The 20,360-nt window shown below is 48.9% G+C and overlaps 1 protein-coding gene across 2 annotated transcripts in view; it reads left to right on the forward strand.

Annotated features, from left to right (window-relative positions):
• BORCS5 (BLOC-1 related complex subunit 5) overlaps positions 1 to 15,073 on the forward strand; it is a 98,635-nt gene extending 83,562 nt beyond the window's left edge. For both annotated transcript variants that reach the window (XM_039239961.1, XM_039239960.1), the window contains exon 4: positions 14,325 to 15,073. In XM_039239961.1, coding sequence (XP_039095892.1) covers positions 14,325 to 14,555 — 231 coding nt within the window. In that variant the 3' untranslated portion in view covers positions 14,556 to 15,073. The remainder of the gene's footprint in view (positions 1 to 14,324) is intronic.
• The last annotated feature ends 5,287 nt before the right edge of the window (positions 15,074 to 20,360 follow it).

Consider the following 20,360-nt stretch of genomic DNA (forward strand, 5'->3'; position numbering starts at 1 on the left):
TAAGATATGATAAAATGTCACCAGCCCTCTTTTCTGCTTTACCGTACCACTTATGTCCTACTTCTTTGGATTCCTTCTTTTTTAAAAAAAATTTTTTTAACATTCATTTTTGAGAGACACAGACAGAATGCAAGTGGGGGAGGAGCAGAGAGAGAAGGAGACACAGAATCTGAAGCAGGCTCCAGGCTCTGAGCTGTCAGCACAGAGCCTGACACGGGGCTCGAACTCACAGACCGTGAGATCATGACCTGAGCTGAAGTCAGACGCTTAGCCCACTGAGCCACCCAGGCACCCCTGGAATCCTTCATTTTGATTGTAGTTATCCCTTTTGCACGCACTAGACACTCAACTGGTGTTTGAAGGAGTGAGCTACCCGTTGTGGGCATTCATACAGAGCTGGGCAGGGATTTTTTTCTAGTGACAGTAATGGAACGTTTAAGACCCAGCGGGAGCCATGTTCCAAGTATTTGACCTGACTTCCTGTACCACGTTTCCTCCTGTGGGGTCGGGGGAGAGATGGTCAAGGTTAAATGAATGGCTTACACTGGTGCACAGAGAATTAGTGTCTGAACTGGCATTAGCATTCATTGTGAGCTCCTTCAATCAAAAGACGGGTTTGAGTGGACCATTGGCCAGGCGAAGCTGTTACTTCTTTACCACCTTGAACTGAATCTCCTTCAAATTTCAGCCTTGTTAGAGTCCTGTTGCTGCTTTTAAACATACCCTCACATTGGGTTTTTGTTTGTTTGCTTGCTTGATCTCAAATCATAAAACGGGTTGGGAGTGTTTATTTAAAACTACAAATTTGGGGGCGCCTGGGTGGCTCAGTCTGACACCTTGATTTCAGCTCAGGTTATGATCCCACGGTTCATGGGCTCAAGCCCTGTGTTGGGCTCTGCACTGACAGCCTGGAGCCTCCTTGAGATTCTCTGTCTCCCTTTCTGTCTTTGCCCCTCCACTGGCATATTTTCTCTCTCTCTCTCTCTCTCTCTGTCTGTCTGTCTTTCCCTCTCTCCCCCCAAATAAACATTAAACAAAAAAAAGCCTACACATTTTGATAAGGCCATTGAGATGTTGGGCTTTCTTTTTGCTAATATTTGAAAGAAAGTTTTGGGGGCCCCTGGGTGGCTCAATCAGTTAAGTGTCCGACTTTGGCTCAGGTCATGATCTCTCGGTTCGTGGGTTCGAGCCTCGTGTTGGGCTCTGTGCTGACGGCTCGCTCAGAGCCTGGAGTCTGTTTCAGATTCTCTGTCTCCCTCTCTCTCTGACCCTCCCCTACTCCCGCTGTCTCTCTCTCTCAGAAATAAAACATAAAAAAAAAAAAAAGAAAGTTTTGTGTTCCCTTTCTATCTTACAAGTCACTTTGGTATAAATTTCAGGTTGGGACCTTACAGTATAATTACAGTTCTCCCCCATCCTTGTCCTTTGGGCAACCTTTCTTTTTGGTAAGAAATACAGCTGGTCCCTTGGGTGGCAGGAAACGCGGATGGGGGGCTTGAGCCTATTCTGGGTCGTCTGGTTATAAGGTATGCCGCACAGCCCTTCCTTGGGCCTGGCCTCACGCTTCCTTTACACCAGCACCATCCTGCCGGAGGCTGACGTCCTGGAAAAGGGCCCAACCTAGTTTATTACTTGCCTTTGGAAACGTAGGCTTGTATTTTTTGGCGAGGCACGAGCAGAACCCCGTTATTTGACTGCTCCAAGATTTAACTCCATTCTAATTCTGGATCCTGACATGCGAGCGTGTGTGAACAGCAGCCCTGTCGCCCTCTAGTTTGCTCGCCCTGGACGTGGCCCTAGACAGCGGGAGCCGCTTGCGCAGGCACCGGGGCCCCGACCCCCCCCCCCCCACCGGCCATTTCCGGACGGCCGCAGCGGGCGCTGTCGGAGGCCTCTCTCACCGCCTCCCTCCGTGAGGGATGCCGCGGCGACTGCGGTCTGTGAGCTGGAGTGTCAGCAGCGTTCAGGGCACGTGAGGTATAGACCTGGAAGTAGGGCTGGGAACAGCTATGCCCTGACCTAGTTCTCTTTTCGTGAAGAAAAACACAGCCTTTTAGCAAATGTGCATGTTGCTGCAGTGCTTGGAGCGATGCGTGGTGCCTAGTACATACTTAATAAGTGTCTGTTAAATGAAGAACTTAATGTATCCTTCAGGCATTTCCCTATCTTCATCCTAGTGATGGAGAAGCTTCTTTATTCTATTAGGGAAAATAAAGGTTTGAGAGCTGTGCTAGGGTAGGCTAGACCGCAGCTGTAAATAGACTAAGAAGTGTGTAATGGCTCACACGCAACAGAAGTGTATTTCTTGCTCGTGTTCAAGGTGGATGTTCCTGGATGTTAGCAAGTGACTCTCCTCCCTTGAGTTCAGGGATTCGGGCTCCTCTCGTCTGCGTCTCTGCCCGGCCCAAAGACCACAGCCTGATAGCACCTAGTTGGCAAAAGGGGAAAGAGAATGAAATAGCACAGATGGGAGACTCTGTGCACCTAACCATAAATGTTGCGCATCAGTTTGGCGAGAACTCCGTCACATGGCCGCGGCTGGCTCCGGAGGAGGCTGGGAAACGTAGCCCATACGCATGGCCAGGGCTGTATTAACTTCTGAGCTCCACTTTGAGCATCTGTATCCTCCTTCAGCTTCTCTTCCTAAACTACAACTGTAGCCCACTGTTGAGATTCAGAAGGGCAAATTTTCATGACAAATTTCACTTGATTCAAGTCCATCGGTGAAAGGCAAGCGATACTATGAAAACACTGAAGCTTTTAACATTAAGTGAGGAAACCAGAACATGGCATTATACTATCAATCTGATTTCAACTGTGTTAAATATCCTTTAAAAAAAAGGTTTGAAGGAAACATGACAGTGAACTGTGGTTGCCCTTTAATGATGCGATGATGGGTGGTATTTGTTTTTAGCCTGCTTCATTCTGCTTTCTGTATTTTGTACATGTCTATCTCGAACATGCATTTTTCCCCCCAACTTGGAATACCTCCGTCCTTTTTTTCCCCCCTGCATAATATATTAGCCTTATTAGAGTTCTGTCTCCCTGCTGTAGAGTTTTGAGTCCCTAAGATAAGAATATGCCTTTCAGAAGTTTGCATGCATATGCCTTTACATGTCTACTTCATTTCTGAACTCCTTCAGCTCTGTGCCAGGCTCTGTTCAAAGTGGGAGGCTGTATTTAGATTGAGGATGTATCACTGAACAAAATAGACCTTATATGTATCTCTAGAGACACAAACAATAAACCAGGTAAAAAAAGTAAAGTAGACGGCATGTAGGACAGGCGCTAAGGATGAAAATATAAAGCAAGAAAAGGGATTTGAAATATGAACGACGAGGGAAATTATAGGTAGGGTGGGCCGGGAAAGCCTTTCTACGGAGGAATTTGTGATACAAAGATCTCCTGGCTCGTACAGAGTGAGCCAGGAGACTTTTCCTCAGCACTCTGCCCATGCCTACAATGTATCCAATTTCTTGATCAGTGACAACTACAACACGCCAGATTCTCTTCCTTAGTAGCACTCGGCTCGTCGCCATCCTTATCCGGATACTCTGAGCTGCAGGCTTCTTTGCTCTCTGTTGTTAGTGGGCAGGACACTTGCAGACCCACGTCCCTGTAAAACAACCAGATCTCAGGAGTTCCCAGAGGCGTTTGTAGGGTGTGTTCCTGGACCTTGAGGCAACAGTTAACTTTTTTCTGCCCCTGTTGACAAACTATATTTTAGTATCATAGACGTTTAGACGCCGTCCTGGCCTCCGTCCGCAGTTCATTCTACCCGAGTAGAGCTTTCCGCTGGTCACAGGTCACATCAAACCGTGACTAGAAATCGCTCAGGAAGAAAGTTGAGGTGACGGCCTGCGGCCTAGAGCAGGTGCGGCGGTGAGTTTGCCTGGGAAGGAGGTCCGCGGGGACCGACTGCCTGCCGGCAGCGAGCAGTGAGGTGCCGGAGCGGGAGGGTGACTCGGGGGGGCTGAGGGCGCTTGCTTTTAACGCGACAAGGCCCAGGAGGGAGTGGTGTTACTCTGTACGAGTATGAGCGCTGGCGGCGCAGTGACCGCGGGGCCTAGCGACCGCCTCCTCCTAAGCCTGAGGCACCTCAGCCGCCCTCTCTCAGCCTGGCCGGGTCCCGGGGTCCCTCTGCCAGCCGTCGCCCGTCTGCCTTTCGGCTCGGAGTGGTCCCGGCCGCATTCTCCCAAGTCCCCGGAGCTCAGACCGCCCCTGGCCCCTGCTGCCGCTCGCGCTTCCTCGCCCTTCCCTCCTGCTGGCACGTGCTGCCCGCCTCTGCCCGGACCGGCGTCCCGTCCCTGCCTGCCCGCGGCCTGCACGGAAGGCGGCCCTGGGTCCCCGTGCTCCCGGAGCCCCTCCCGCCGCCTGGCTCCCCCGCGCGCCCCGAGGTGTTTGCCGGCTGAATGTGTGCCTTCCGTTGTCCCCTCAGCCCCAGCACACGTGACGATCCGGGCCTCTGGTCTCCGGCTCGGGCCCCCACATGTGCGGCGCGGGCCTCCCGCGTAGCGCTTAGGAGGACACACCGAGACACGACGTGCTGTTAGTCACTATTCTCGTGCTCGCTCTTCAGGCACCGGGTGCGGAATTTCGACCATAAAACACTGACCTCCACACCACCCCTAAGGCCTGCTCTCAACTCCGAATCAAAAGAGGGACTATGTTCACGGACGATTGGGTGCTTAAATGAGGGAATTAAAGAGCACACGCTCCAGTCTGATGTTGTTTCAGTCGTCTTAGCTCAGGTTTTAAAATACTGCACCTGTCACCCAGGTCATACAGACTCTGATTTCCCTTTAGTCCTGGACATTGGGAAGGGGAGTCCCGGCTAGTGACACGGCTGCCAGATTTTCACCGGCCGACCACCGCATCTATGTGCACAGCTTCTCCAGATGCTCTCTCAGCGCGTAAGAGTGACCATAGTCATAATAATACAGCTGCTGCTTTTTACATGTTGACCATGTACTGGGTCTGGAATAGGCATTTTACATGCACTGTCATCTACGTCTGACAGGAGAGGAAACTGAGGTTGAAAGGCCTGAAAGGTAAACCGTTCAGTGCTCCCTAGTTGTGAGGTGGTAGAGCTGGGGCTCAGACCCACAGCCGAGCCACCAGAGCCCGTGCTTTCCAACTGTTCTTCTTTCTCTTAAGTTCTTTTTTTCTTTTAATTTGTTTTTATGTTTATTGTTTTGAGAGAGCGTTAGCGGGGGAGGGGCAGAGAGGGAGATGAAGAATCCAAAGCAGGCTCCAGGCTCTGAGCTGTCAGCACAGAGCCCCATGCGGGTCTCGAACTCACGAACCGTGAGATCATGACCTGAGCCGAAGTTGGACGCTTAACCGACTGAGCCTCCCGGACACCCCTCTCTTCAGGTCTTTATCCCAAGGCCTCTTGCGTCCCACCTCCACATGTCGCTTGTGTGTGGCGCTCGCATGCTTTCCTGGACCCAGTATTTCTTTACAACGTTCCCTTCGTAGTTTCAGGATAGACTGGCAGATTTCACAAGCGGCCCTGATAGGGTGCAGCCACGCTTTGAAAAATCACCTTGAAGACCCCACATTTCCTCTGCCTTCACAGAGGCTAACTTTGCACGCTCTCCACCCATCACCTTTTTTTTTTTTTTTTTTTTTTTTTTTTTTGAGAAAAGGGCCTTTTAACCAGTATGTTGGGGGATGGTAGTGATGAAGGTGGACGGGCGGAGGTACCGTCCGGGAGGCCGGAGAGGAGACTCTCTGGAACAGACACTGCTCAAGGAGGCAAAGATTAAGGTGTGTGCTCCCTGAGCTGCTGTCTTGCAGAGAGTGCGGATAGGGCTCTCCAAGGGGGAGAGGGGAGTGGCAGTTGTACCCAGAATTTTTCTTTTTCCCGGATCTTTTTTCTGCACTTGCCGCCTTTCAGGGGCACTCCCTCGCCCTTCTCTGGGGCATGGGGAGGACGGGGTCATCTTCTCGACTTCCACATATTTAGCTTGGGGAACTGCTTAGAAGTTTTGAGATCTCTCCCCGTCCTTCCCACCTGAACATAACACAGAGGGTAAGAAGGCACACAGGGAAGTTGGGCAAGTCGGAAAAGAACCATTGGAACAAAGTGGTGCCATTCAGATTCCCAAGGTCCTGATAGGTCTTCGTTCTCCTGAAGACCTAAATAAAATGGGTTTCTTTAAGGAGACATTTAGATACCTTGTTTGGAAAAAAAGGAAACAAGGCCACTTCAAAATGTCCATTATGTGGTAATCGATGCCCTTCAGCCTGTGGTATCCTTAAAGAAAACATTGGTGACAGTCTACCCATTGTTTGTTCCTTTCGCAACAGGAAATGGCAGACCTACAAGGACCGGGGAAGGTTTATGTAATTCCAGAAGGAAGTAGAAACTGCGCACACTGTGGCCTGATAGCCACCTAATTGCAGATGTAGACCCACCTGAGCAGGTTCCTGTTCCTAATGGACTTGGAGATGTTTGACTTTGACATTCATTAGCAGCAGATTTGGGGGTTTCTTACGGACAGAAACGGTGACTGGAAAACGTTCAGGTCACGGTTTTCACACAGTTTAACTCCTTTATTGACAAAGTAGAACCAACAGTGGAAGAGGAAACGTCACCTTCGTTCCTTGGGGCGATGGGTGGCGACCGGGAGCTTGGGAGCCCCACCCTGGCTCTGGCCTGCGAGCCCCGTGGGCCCCAGCAGACTGCTCGAGCCTTGGGGAGTAATGTCCGTCCGTCCGTAAAGCCAGGGAGCGGGACAGATCTCTCAGGACCCTTGCAGCTGGAACACCCTGCGTTTAAGCCCCCTTGGTGAGGTCAGGGATTGTGAAATGCTGGTGCAAGTGAAACGTCAGAGTCCAAAGTGTACAAACAGACTTTGCCAGTGCAAGTGTCGTTACAGCTTATCTGCTGACAGAGTTCATTCCTTTTGGTCTCCTCTCAGCTTTTGTTTGGTAAATATCCGCGCTATATCTGGTACTTTGTTATTTGGGCTTTCTTAAAAAATAAATCGTGGTGGTTAAATTGGAAACAAAAGTGTTCTTTCACCCCACTTGAAAACTGTTGAAAATTGCCATTGAAATTCACCTGTTAAGGATTTCAAAAAAGAAAAAGTACCGGGCATGTTCAACATGGTATGTATTTAATTGAAATGCGTTCAGATTAATTAGCTCTGTAGAAGAGATGGGCAAAGGTTGGGTGGAAGAGCGTGGGTTTGAAGTCTGGCTTCACTGCTGGTACTGGCTCTGTGACCCCGGGCACATTTTGTGATTTGAGTCCCCAGTTCCACAGCTCTAAGTAAGAGAGTGACATTTTCCCCATAGGACTTTTGTGAGGAACAAAGATAATGTGTGTGTAGTCCATAGCACGATGCCTGACATTTAATAGGTCCTCGAGGGGTAGTAGTTGTAACTGTTAGACACTATTTTATTACATTAATTAAAATAACCAGGGAATCACTGAATATTGTATACTGTGTTCTGCCTCCCTACTCATCCTCATATGTTGCTCTGATTACCAAAAGCAATAGTCCCCACTCCTGTGGATTTCAGTTTCTGTTTTTAGTGGATCCTGTAGACAGAGATTTGCCAGAGAGGAGTTCCCCTTGTCTGATTTACAGACCAAAGGTATATGGTATGAGGATGAATGGCAAAAGTTTGTTTTTATAAGCTGTAAGCCATTGCAAACTATGGTCTTCAGAAACAGGGTCACTCCACAGAGTCCAGTTTGTGGTTATCGGTGCCATTTGGTGTAATTAATGAAAACGTCTTCCCATGGCGTGTCTGTTGTGCAAGAGAGAGGCATCTCAGGGAAGATTGCCACAGAGACCTCCCAAATCCTCTGTGGGATTGGTGATCCGGGGGAGGTTCGGAAACCCACAAAACGCAGAGTAGACCCAGAAACGTTTTTGTCACACCCCAGCGTACCTGAACCTTCACAATCTGTCGAATCTCAGTAGAGGTCAGGTGGTGGCGAAGATGTGGTAGGGATAGAAGGAGGGTCTGCCAGAACGTGCCAGACTTTGGTGGCAAGGGCCACTTGACTCTCTAAAGTGGAGATGGTCAATCATGTTGAGTCAAAGGCAAAGTCAGGTGGTAACTGATGTGTGAAAGCCGGAGCAACTAAGCCCAAGCACCAGGTTCTGAGAACAGAAGAACAATTTTTTTTTTTTTTTTTTTGAGAGAGAGTTGGGGAGAAGGGTAGTGGGACAGAGAGAAAGAGTCTTAAGCAGGCTCCATACTCCGCACAGAGCCTGATGCAGGGCTCAGTCCCACCACCCTGGGATCATGACCTGAGCTGAAATCAAGAATCAGACGCTCAACTGACTGAGCCTCCCAGATGTCCGAAGAACAATCTTAAGAAGAAGGCACCTCTGCTATTGGCGGAATGCACGCTGGTGCAGCCACTCTGGCAAACAGTATGGAGGTTGCTCAAAAAGTTAAAAATACCCTATGATCCAGCAACCACACTGCTAAATGTTTACCCGAAGAACATAAAAATACTAATTCAAAGGGATACATGCACCCCAGTGTTTACAGCAGCATTATCTACAATAGCCAAATTATGGAAATAGCCCAAGTGTCCATAGACTGATGAAAGGATAAAGAAGATGAGGTGTGTGTGCGTGTGTGTGTGTGTGTGTGTAACAGAATAGTATTCGGCCACAAAATAGAATGAAGTCCTGCCATTTGCAGCAACCTGGATGGAGCTAGAGAGTACTAGGCTAAGCGAAGTAAGTCCGAGAAAGACAAATACTATATGATTTCACTCATATGTGGAATTTAAGAAACAAAACTGAGCATGGGGGAAAATAGAGAGGCAAACCAAGAAACAGACTCTTAACTATAGACCACAAACTGATGGTTACGGCAAGGGGGGGCGGGGGGCGATGGTTGAAATCGGAGATGGGGATTAAGGATGGCGCTTGCTGTGATGAGCATCGGGTGTTGCATGCACGTGTTGAATATTATATACCTGAAACTAGTATTCCACTGTATGTTAACTAACTGGAATTTAAATAAAAATGTGAAAAAAAGAAGGTGCCTCCAGTCAGGAGTGAGATTAATAATGCCACCATTATGGAGTCAGTTAAAAAGAAAAAAAAAGTAAATTCAAACGTAAAAGAACTGGGGGGAGAAAAAGAACAAGCAGGGAAGGTTTTCGGAAATTGCTGCAAACTCGATTTAAAGGTACCTCTCTTACACTGTACAGTTCAGTGGTTTTTAGTATATTCACAAAGTTATTAATCCAATACCACGATCTAATTTCTGAATATTTTCATCGCCCTAAAAAGAAACCCCATATAAGTTAGCAGTCACTCCCCATCCTCCATTCTCCTATTTCCAGGCAGCCCCTAATCTGCTTTCTGTCTTTATGACTCCCCTCTTTGGGGCATTTCACATACATAGAATCATATAACATGTGGCCTTTTTGCCTGGCTTCTTTCACTTAGCATCTTGTTTGCAAAGCTCATCTCTGTTGGAGCTTAGCTCAGTATTGCATGCCTTTTTATGGCCAATAATATTCTGGTGTCGGCATATACATGTCATTTATCCAGTCATCCATTGATGGACATTTGGGTCGTTGCTGCTTTTCGACTATTTTACGAATAATGTTGCCATGAACACTTGTGTACAGGTTTTTGCGTGAACATATGTTTCAGTTCTCTTGGGTACAATACCTAGGGAGTGAAATTGCTGGATTATATGGTGCTTCTGTATTTAACTTTTGGGGAAACTGCCAAACTGTTTTGGAAGCAGCGCACCATTTTATGTTCCCAGTAGCAGCGCGTGAGGATTTTAGTTTCTCCGCGTCCTTACTATTGTCTGTCATTGTCTTCTAACCATCCTACTGAGTTTAAAGTAGTATCTGTTTGTGCTTTTGATTTTCAGTTCTCTAATGACTGATGATGTTGAACATCTTTTCGTGTACTTATTGGCCATTTGTAGATCTTTGGAGAAGTGAATTGGCAACAGCAGGTTTTGCCCTCAGAACAGGATGAATTTATATAGCTATGCTAATAGCTCTCTACTCGGGAGCATTGGTAGTTCTGACATTGAGAAATGTGAAAGGGTGAGCCTTTATGTAAAACACAGAAGCAGTTCCAAAGAACAATGTCTGTCCAAAGGAAGAACGAAGCCAAAGGCTGGATGTGGAATGTGAGAAGAAGGGTAGACACGTCTTGCTTAGGACCTCAGCCCTTCATGGCCTCTGCTTCCCACCCCCATATTCTTAAATTGATCCCCGTGGGGAACAGGAACTTAAATGGGTTCAAAGAAAGTGAACTATTTATTAAGCCCAACTAAAAATTGACCTTGAGGCTTAAGTTAACTGAGAGACATTATTACATTAAAAGCTGAGCATTACTTTTAAAGGGTGGGAAGGGAGCCTGGGTGGCTCAGTCCGTTAAGCACCGGACTTTGGCTCAGGTCATGATCTCATGATTCATGGGTTCGGCCCTGAGTCGGGCTCTGTGCTGTGACAGCTCAGAGCCTGGAGCCTGCTTTGGATTCTGTGCCTCCCTCCCTCTCTGCCCCTTCTCAGCTCACCCTCTCTCTCTCTAATATAAACAAACAAACAAACCTTTTAAAAAAGGGTGGGAAAGATGGGTGACTTTTTAAAATGTAATCTCAATTGAGTTCTTGAGCAGACTCTTTAACATCTTTTGAAAACTTAAGTAAGGGAGATGAAAAGCAAGAGTCTATTGATCATATAAACTTGAACTGTGGCACACAATTTACTCATTTTTTCTTCTGATGTGTGAAAAAGTTAGTTTTAAGCTACTTTTGAGCATCTTGTACATATCTACAATTAAGGCTTTAGAATTCAGCAGGTATACAGTATCATTGTGAAGCTTATATATCTTCACAAATAAATAAAGATATATTGTATTATATATCTTTCTAACTTAAAACTATAGGCGTTTGTAGTATGTGCTTTGAAAAGATCACCTTTGCTTTGAAAAGGAAATTACATCAAGCATTCAGATATCTCCCGTAGGATGACCCGCCTGTGCCAAACCAGCATCAAAGCTTATTTTATCAGAAAACAAAAATGTTTTAAAGATGTTATCTTTAAGTAATCGCTACACCCAGCATAGGGCTTGAACCCACAACCCAAGATCAAGAATCTGACACTCTACCCACTGAGCTAGGCAGGCACCCCTATCAGGAAATTATATGTGACAAAATTTTTGAAGCAATGGATTCCTGTTGGAGAAGGAGTCAGTTATCAGAGCTCTTCTGCTTGCTTTCAATATATTTTTTTGGAAACATACAGATACATGCATGTATACCTATATAGTTTTAATTCACCATGTTGGGTGTCACCACACAGTGGTAGCAGTTACTCATTCCCATGGCGGAACGTACACGTCAGAAACACATGGAAGGGCTTATAGGTAAATAATGATTTGAACTGGAAACTCTGAGATGAGGACTGGGACTCTGTTGTGAGATTTCCAGTAGCAAACGTTCGGAACAAAAATGAAACATGTCGGTGAAAACCACAGCGGCACGTTGTCATCTGGATGAGTGTGTAAGCCTCGAAGATAGTTAATGTAACAGATGAGCCGACAGTAAAGCCTCCCGCCTTCACAACAAAGATGTATTGTGTCCATTTTCATACCTCAGAATGTCATTTTTGTCCCTGCCCTGATTTGCTGCATTTCTTACCTTGTTTTTCCTTTCGTCATGTAAAAGGGGTCTCCAGACATAGTTTGCATTTCAGTTTCACATGTATGTTACAGTTTGTGGCGCTCTGTTTTCCTCGGGGCTCTTATATAGTAACCATTTTACTACATGGCGATCTCATGACTCCTCACATCAGGCTTTTGAAACTGGGACTATCATAATGATGCCCAGTTTAAGGGTGAAGAAGCTGAGGCTCGAAGAGATTAAGTGACTGGTTCTGAGTCCTAAAGGTAGGGGCGCTTGGCTGGCTCAGGTAGTGTGTGCGTCTCTTGATCTCAGGGCGGTGAGTTCAAGCCCCATGTTGGGCATGGAGCTTACTTTTTAAAAAAAAGGGTCACAAAGGTAATGACTCACATGCGGAACCAAGATTTTGACCCAGTTCTGATACCCCTGTCTTTATCTCCATGCTATATATAGTTGGTTGTAAATCTGGAATGATTAGTCAGCCGTGCGTGCGTGTGTGTGTGTGTGTGTGTGTGTGTGTGTGTATTCCATCAAAGGCCGCTCCTCACAGAGAGAGTCCCACTCAATGCCTGAGGTAAAAGCTCTGGCTAACCCTGAGGAAGGGAACTACTGAGAGTTTAAGCCGGTGGGTCTGAAAGCAGCTGAGACCCGTTTTGCCACTTCAGCTCAGCCAAGACAGGAGCTTCCATGAACCGGGTCCCCTGAGGTTAGCTGCGCAGCCTCACGAGCAGCCACCCCTCACTTGGCAGCAGTAACTATCTCGAGACAAGGGGTAGGATTTCGGATAATCGTGGTCTTGAGCTAGAAGCCTGCAGGGCTCCCAGAGCGGTTTCAGGACTGACTAGAGTGTTTTTCCCTCCACACTATGTCAGAACTTTGCAAGGGAGTTCTGTTGAGACAACTGTTTAGTTAACATCTAGCTACTCCTCTTTTTCCTTTTGGTTGTTTTGGGGTTTTTTTTTGTTTTTTAAGATTTTATTTTTAGGTAATCTCTGCACCCAACATGGGGCTCGAACTCACTCCCATGGGATCAAGACGCAGGATGGCTCTGAATGCTGGGGGGGAGGGGGGGGTAGTTCGGTGAGCGGGGCTGGTTCTCACGGGCGTTCCAGCAAGCTCCCATGCCCCCCACTGTCTGTCAGAAGGCGGGGTGTTTCTAGGTGCCGGATTGAAATGCCATCCCGAAAAGGCCCGTAGTTGACTCTGATGGACCCCACCTTCCAGGTGCTCAATGGCCGGACGGGGTTGCAGCGAACCACCTGAAGCTAGAAATCGGTTCCACAGAATGGGGAGGTGGCTGTTTTTTCCCTCCCTCCTCTCCCACTAGCTGTTTTTTAATCCTCTGGGCATTTCAAAACAGGTGAGGAAAGAACCACCATAGGAGAAACCAAGCACTAAGCTCTAATGCCCCCGTACTCGCCTTCCCCATCTCCGTCTCCTCCCCACCGCCACACACACACAGTGTAAAAAACAGAACTGGTTGGGGCGCCTGGGTGGCTTAGTCGGTTAAGCGTCCGACTTTCGCTTAGGTCATGATCTCGCGGTTCGTGGGTTCGAGCCCCGCGTCGGGCTCTGTGCTGACTGCCAGCTCGGAGCCTGGAGCCTGTTTCAGAGTCTGTGACTCCCTCTCTCTCTGACCCTCCCCTGCTCACGCTGTCTCTCTCTCTCCTAGAAATAAATAAAACATTAAAAAAAAAAAAAAACAGAACTGGTTATTTTTTCTTGGGGCTGCTTTGGCCTCCTCTGTGTCCGCCTGTTTGGGTTTTCAGCGCACCGTTTCCAGAGGCTCTGGGAACACGGAGTAGATGCCGGTACTTTGCATGAGGCTGGGGGCTGGGAAGGACCATGGTCCTGGAATAGACACAAACGAAGGGCTGAAGGAGCCTTTGAACTTAATTTAAGGGTAGACATTGAAGCCTTAGTTGTTTGACTCTTCCCTACCCAGGAGGAGGGGGGTACAGGCACCCGACATGCTGGAGGTTCCCTCCCCCATTTTTATCCAGATGATAGGTTCCAAAGAACTTCACCAGGGGAAGAAAATAGTCGCCAGAGGCTTGCCCAGAGCCTAACAGTTGTCTCACTGTGGGGGAGGGGGCCTGGAGCCATTTGCCTCTGGCACTGTGGTTCCGGGGTCCAGACGTGAGCCTTGCTCAGCAGGGAAAGCCACCCCTTCCCCTGCGCACCCCCCTCCTGCCCCCAGCTCGGTGGCTGCAGGGAAGAGAGGGAGGGATGAAGAAAGCGTTTGGAGGCAGACCTGAGCCACCCCGTGTTGGATGCGCGCTCATTTCATCCTCACAGCAGCCCCGATCTTGGGAATCGGTTCCCTGTGTTTTGCAGATACGGACCCTGAGACAGAGAGGTGTATCATCACCTCCGGTGGCAGAGCCATGTTCAAACCCTGGTCTTTATGTAGAGAGAGAAATCTGAGAGTCTCCACAAGGTAGACGGGGCTCGTGTGCCCGCCACGGAGCCAGAAACTGTCATCTCTTAACCCCCCCCCCCCCGGGGGTGACTGTGGGGCAGCGGTCGTTAAGCTGCGTCACCAAGGGTTTTAAACCCTCCCCCCCCCCCCCCCCGCCAGCGCCTCCCTCTGACCTGCAGGATTCACGCTGGACACCAGTCCTCTTGGGAGGACTTGCTTCAACTGGTTTTAACTAAAGTCTTTCACTTCTCTCCCTCCGCAGATGGATCTGTCTGTGGAAACGCTCTTTAGCTTCATGCAGGAGCGCCAGAAAAGATACGCCAAATATGCGGAGCAGATCCAGAAGGTCAATGAGATGTCCGCCATCCTCCGCCGCATCCAAATGGGCATCGACCAGACCGTGCCCCTGATGGAGCGGCTCAACAGCATGCTGCCCGAGAGCGAGAGGCTGGAGCCCTTCAGCATGAAACCCGACCGAGAGCTCAAGCTGTAGAGCCGCCCGTGCCCTGCCGAACCCCGCTGCTGTGTGGGGACCCGGCCTAGCACCACCCCACCCGGGCCCCGGGGACGGCTGGAACCCCGGTCCCCTGATGTGACTGGACCTCAAAGCCGGTCAGAGGGTTCAGTCCTCCCTGACGGGACAGGAGCCGTCCGGCTGGCTAAAGGCCTGATGCCACCCCCCCGCCCACCCCCTTCCTTGATGCATTTTTCCGCTCTGCAAAATGAACAAGACTCCGTCTCGGTGCTGACCGAGGTCGGAACAGTTGAATTATTAGGAACCCATTACAGGACTCTGCATCGGGAATTATTTTTATTTCGTTTAGGTTTGGTTTTTGTTGTTTCTGTTTTTTTTAACTGAAAGCACGTACTGTCAGTCTAGCTTGCGGAGTGAAAACACGGAGAGGAGGAGAATGAGGTTTTCCAAAGCTCTGTGTCCTCAGTGCCCTCACACGGGTCTCAGCGGCTTTCCGGGTTCTAAGCTGCACACATAAAGAAGTCCTTTACTCCAGGTCTCGGTGTGGTCAGGTGATGTTACTGTTCCTGTCCTGCCCTCTGTACATCGCGCCGGGTCTTATCTGGGGCACCCTCTTCCTGCTCCGGCAGTATCTGGTCGTGTGCTGGGTTGCGGTGTCCCTCACACGTCATCATGGGAAAGTGAAGACTTCCTCCCAGCATCCTCATCGGGTCCACCTCCCCCCGATAACTGGTTTCCTCCAGGCACACGTAGTTTAGGCTTCTTTTCATCACATCAGCACTGGCAAGTCTCTTGAGTTTTGTAACACGGTTTTCACCGGCATTTATTTTCCTAGCCTGGGAAGCCTGTGGTGTGGTCGGGGCTTGACATGCCTACAGTAGGCATTTAAGGAGCCCATTCGATGTGTCTGACACTGTGCCCCAAATACAAAACTGCCTGTGTAGCCCCTGCCCTTTTCTGAAGAGACAGAACTCAAAATGCTACTGAATTTCTGTGGGAGTTTAGGAACAGAACTTGCGTAACCACAAAAGTTCTTAGTGCAGTACTTTGCACGTCACAAATGTCCCCATGGAAGAAAAGACTGGAGACACAAAGAAATGGAATGTAGGAACAGAGAAAGGCAGGCAAGCGAGACCAAGCACCAGGGAGCACGGGGAAGCCTCGGGCCAGCATATTATGCAGGACTCACCGTGCTCCCTTTATTCCTTCAGACTTCAGACAGCGTTTCTTAGACGTCAGTAACAGCCTTTGGTATATTTATAAGATTAGAACGGCTCCCCCTTAATTTAGCAGATCTTGGGTAAACTTGATCTGATTCTAATCGCTGATTTTAATCAGATACTGTTTTGTAAGATTCTTAGAACCCAGTACGAAATGTAGGCCATGAGACAACTGGATGACAGAAGAAACATGAGCAAACTAGGCTAAATAAAAACAAATTTTAAAAAAATTCAGACACAGGAAAAAAATCCACAGCCTCTAGGATTCTGTAAGGAACAACTCAAAAATATGAAGACTCTTCATTCCTCTGAGCTGGAAAGACAAGATGGGCGCTGGAGCCAAGGGAAGAGGCCAAGGCACGTCCAGCTCATCCAGAAGGTAACCTTCAGATTGTGTTTCCGCCTTCCTGGGATCCAATGCCCTTCTTTCCCCAGTAGAAATGGGGGGGGGGGGTGTGTGTGCGCGGGGAGTGGGGGGTGGCGATGTAGCCAGAGGAGATGAAGTGGCCTGAGGGAGTCGTGGGGGACTCAATCCATGTGCTGGGGAGTGAGGAGCTATATCTTCACACTTTGTTGGGCCGCACGGGTGGAAGTTTGTGTTTATAATTTTTTTTTTTTTAAACATTTATTTTTGAAAGACAGAGGGAGAGCATGAGCAGGGAAGGGGGAGAGAGAGGGAGACACAGAACCCAAAGCAGGCTCCAGGCTCTGAGCTGCTGACTGCACAGAACCCGACATGGGGCTCGAACTCACAAACTGCAAGACCATGACCTGAGCCAAAGTTGGACGTTCAAACAACTGGGCCACCCAGGTGCCCCTTATAATACCTTTTGATGGTCATGTTTACTGGGTTTTTAGCCATTTCTAGAGCAGTTTGTTAGAGGGTGCAAATCAAGAGAGACATTCTGTCTCTTAGAAACCTATTAATAGCTAAGGTTACCAGAGTGGCCACATTTACTGAATAATGAATCTTCCCTCTGATGTGCAAATACCTCTTCTGTCATGTGGTGTATTTCCATATAATTGAGGATCTCCTTCTGAACTGTATTCTAATCCATTGATCTTTCTCCCCATATCATTTCATGCTGTTTTGCATTTTTTCGTATGGTGTTAATAGAATTTCACAGTACATTTTAATATCTGTTATAGCTAGATTCAGTGCCGCCTGTGCTCAGTATGGTCTTTTCCTAACTTTATTTTTTGTTAATTTCAAACCGGCTGAAATTGGTTTTCGCAAACAAAGAATGCAGGGAATACTTCTATTCCCCTTGCGAGACCTACAGGAAGTGGCGTTTGTAAGCACCATCATCATGGTTTTTCTCTGAGTTCCTGGCGTGCACAGGACCCGTGCTGAACACAGGGGTGTGCCTGCAGTGTTCGGAGAGCGCAGGACTGGTTGTGTACAGAGCTTGGGAAACAGCCCAGGCATCAGGGGCGCTTACCATCACCGCACTTGGTGCAATTTACAAATACAAGCGCAGAACAAATAAAAGGAGATGCAGACTAAGCCTATGGAGGATGGAGCTTTCTCACTGTGTTTCAGTAGTTGAAGGTGTGAACGTGCCAGAAAGGCAGACCTGACGTGGCAGGAGAAGATCCTCAGCCAGCCAGGTCTCCATCCAATTCTTTTTCTTATAAAGAAGTTAGACAGAGCGCCTGGGTGGCTCAGTTGGTTAAGCGTCCGACTTTGGCTCAGGTCATGATCTCGAGGTTTGTGGGTTTGAGCCCCGTGTCAGGCTCTGTGCTGACAGCTCGGAGCCTGGAGCCTGCTTCTGATTCTGTGTCTTCCTCTTCCTCTCTCTCTGCCCCTTGCCTGCTTGGTCGTTCTTGCTCTCTCTCAAGGAAAAAAAAGAGGGCACCTGGCTGGCCCAGTCAGTGAGGCACATGACTCTTGATCTTGGGGTGGTAAGCTCAAGCCCCCACGTTGGGCGTAGAGTTTACTGAAAAAAAAACATTAATGAATGAAAAGACAAGTAATAACTTAGATTTGGGTCCTGAGTCTACGGGCTGCTTATTGCTGAGTGGAAGAAGAGAAGAACAGGCAAATTCGGCATTTTCTTTAAGAATTCCAGTTAATCTTCATGGTGTGGGGTGGTTCTGCCACATTGTCAACTTGGCGAAGCAGAACAGTTTTCCCAGTTTCCCTTCCCTGTGCGTCCCTGGTTCGAGGTGGCCGTAGGAGGAGCTTGCATGAATGTGGAAGTGGACAGAAAGCCGCTCAAGGTCGCCGGACGTCGTGCCCGGTGGCATCTCGCGCACGTTTTCGCAGCCCGCCTGCCCCGTTGGTGGGCGCGGTGGCCGGGCTCGGGGCTCCCCGGCCCCGCAGAACTCCGCCTCTGCTTCTTCCAGATTGGGAGCGGGGGCGCAGGGAGGGACCTAGCTTCTCCTTCGGGTCACTTGCAGCGGGAGGAAGAGGGCTTAGCGGAGGGGCCAGTGCAGGTGCGGGCGGGAGGCACATCTGGGCTCTGGCCGGCACTGCCGCCTTCTTCCTGGCCCACCCGCCCAGGGACTTCCGGTGAACAGCAGCAGCCGAACTGGGAATCTCTGACCAGCCTCTGTGATCTCGTGCTGCGAGTCAGCCCTTCAACAGCCCCCCTACCTACCCCCAGTCACTCCTGGTGGGTCTTCTTGGATTGACCCCTGATTGGCAACGTGGCACTGCCAGTGCTGCACCTCCGCAGGACTAGACGTTTTCTGACAGGCTCTGGGAGTCCGATTTGCTCTTCGAAGAGAGGGTTCTGCTGGCTCTCTGTCCTCGATGCCCAGTGACCCATCCAGACGCTGTAGGATGCTTCGGGGATAAAAAGGCAACCGGTCGTTGGCAGAGAGCCGGCGCTGTGGGTTTCGAGCCTTGAATTTTGGCCCGTCACTTGATTTCCCTGCGTCTGTTTCCGCCTCCCGACGGCGCGAGCTGGTCTGGGTGGGCTCTCCGGCCCCTGCCCGCTCCAGGGTGCCGCCTCTGCCGGGGAGAGGCTGCTTTACCCGCCGTCTCTGAGCGGTGGCCCCAGGTTTTGATAGTGACTTTAAATTATGAGCTCCCCACAGAGAGCGTCTCTCCTTCTCTATTATAACTTAGGAAGCGTCCAGTGGCTTCCCTCGTTGGAGAAGCTGTTTTGCAGATCTGTCCGTCCATCTGTAGCTCTGAACACTGTCCCTGTACTGCAGGCTCCTTGTTTGACCGGAAGTAGAAAGACTGGTGGAAGCTGGCCTTCCTCTCTTGTATTTTGTGCAAAGAAGTGTCTCGTCAGTGAATTGTGGGCTTGGGATGTCGGCTCAGTCATTAAGCATCCGACTCTTGATTTTGGCTCCAGTCATAGTCTCACGGTTCATGAATTCGAGCCCCCCACATCGGGCTCTGTGCTGACAGAGTCAAATCCGCCCTCTCTCTCCTCCCCTCCTCGCTCTTTCAAAGTAAACAAATATTTTTAAAAAATGAATTGTAGGGTCAAGAGCAAGTAATAGTGTAGGCTTCATGAGAGCCTTAAATTATACAGATGTCATATCTTTAGTTCCCTTAAAACTCTGTCATTCTTCAGAACGTAATTTATATTCTCGGCACAGAGTAAGTATTCGGTGAAATGAATTTGGAGGACTCTGTCCAGAGATACAGGAGAGCACTCAAGAAATGAGGTGGATCTTTTATTAAAAACTATCTTCTAGGTATGTCTTTCTTTTTTCCCCTGACATAGGAAGAAGGTGCGTTATGGGTCTTACCAAACACGCCGTTTCCAAGGTTACGTCAACTAATGGCCTTGGGGGACTGACCTGCGCCACCACTTGTGTGGATTTATAGAACTCACTTAGCTTTGGCATTTCCGTCAGCAAGCCCCAAGGCAAAACCAGGAATCTGTAGAAATGAGAGCTGTGAGCAAACATATTTTAAGAGTTGAGTGAAACTGTCTTCCCAGTTTGTTTCGAGACATCCAACAGGCAGTAGGAAATTACTTAAAATGTTGATGCTGAAGATCGAAGGGTAGAGTGAAGTGACAGATTTTCTTCTTGGGGGACAGTTTAGATGCAAAACTGTTCTACATCCCAAGAGTTGCCACTGCCGTCGGCTAATTTATAATGAGGAACATTTGATTTTTTTGCACCAGGCATGGAACTTCCACTCAAATGCCCCGACTACAGAGGCGAAGGGCGGCCAGATTACGTATCCACAGGCCTCACACCAAAATATCAGAAATTTTGGCAGCTAAACCTAGTTGCTCACTAGCAGAGCCAGTGTCTCACGTGTTGTGTTGACGTGTGCCTGCTGCTCTTGGGAATTTGTTCCAGGTCAGAGGTGTCCATGTGAGACCTGAGGGAACGTGCTGATGGCTCCATTTTCTTCACCAGTCAAGGCACAGTCCTGCTGCCACCTTTTAGCTTTGTGCTACAGCGAGGCAGGATTCATGCCAAAGGCACTGGTGAAGCAAGTACTTTAACTGTGGCCTTTGAAACCACCCTAGTTCCCTGGAGCAGAGAGAACCCCGACCACCAAGGCGCCCTGTTTGCCTGTGACGGGGCTCCCGCGAGGTCACATTCTGCATTTCCTGTGGGACGGCGTTTCCCCTGACCTGGACTCCTTCAGCTAGAACCAGTGCGATGAAGCTTGTTTTTA

Source organism: Hyaena hyaena, unplaced genomic scaffold (assembly GCF_003009895.1).
Source record: "Hyaena hyaena isolate Hyena2069 unplaced genomic scaffold, ASM300989v1 scaffold_164, whole genome shotgun sequence".
Lineage (NCBI taxonomy): Eukaryota > Metazoa > Chordata > Mammalia > Carnivora > Hyaenidae > Hyaena > Hyaena hyaena.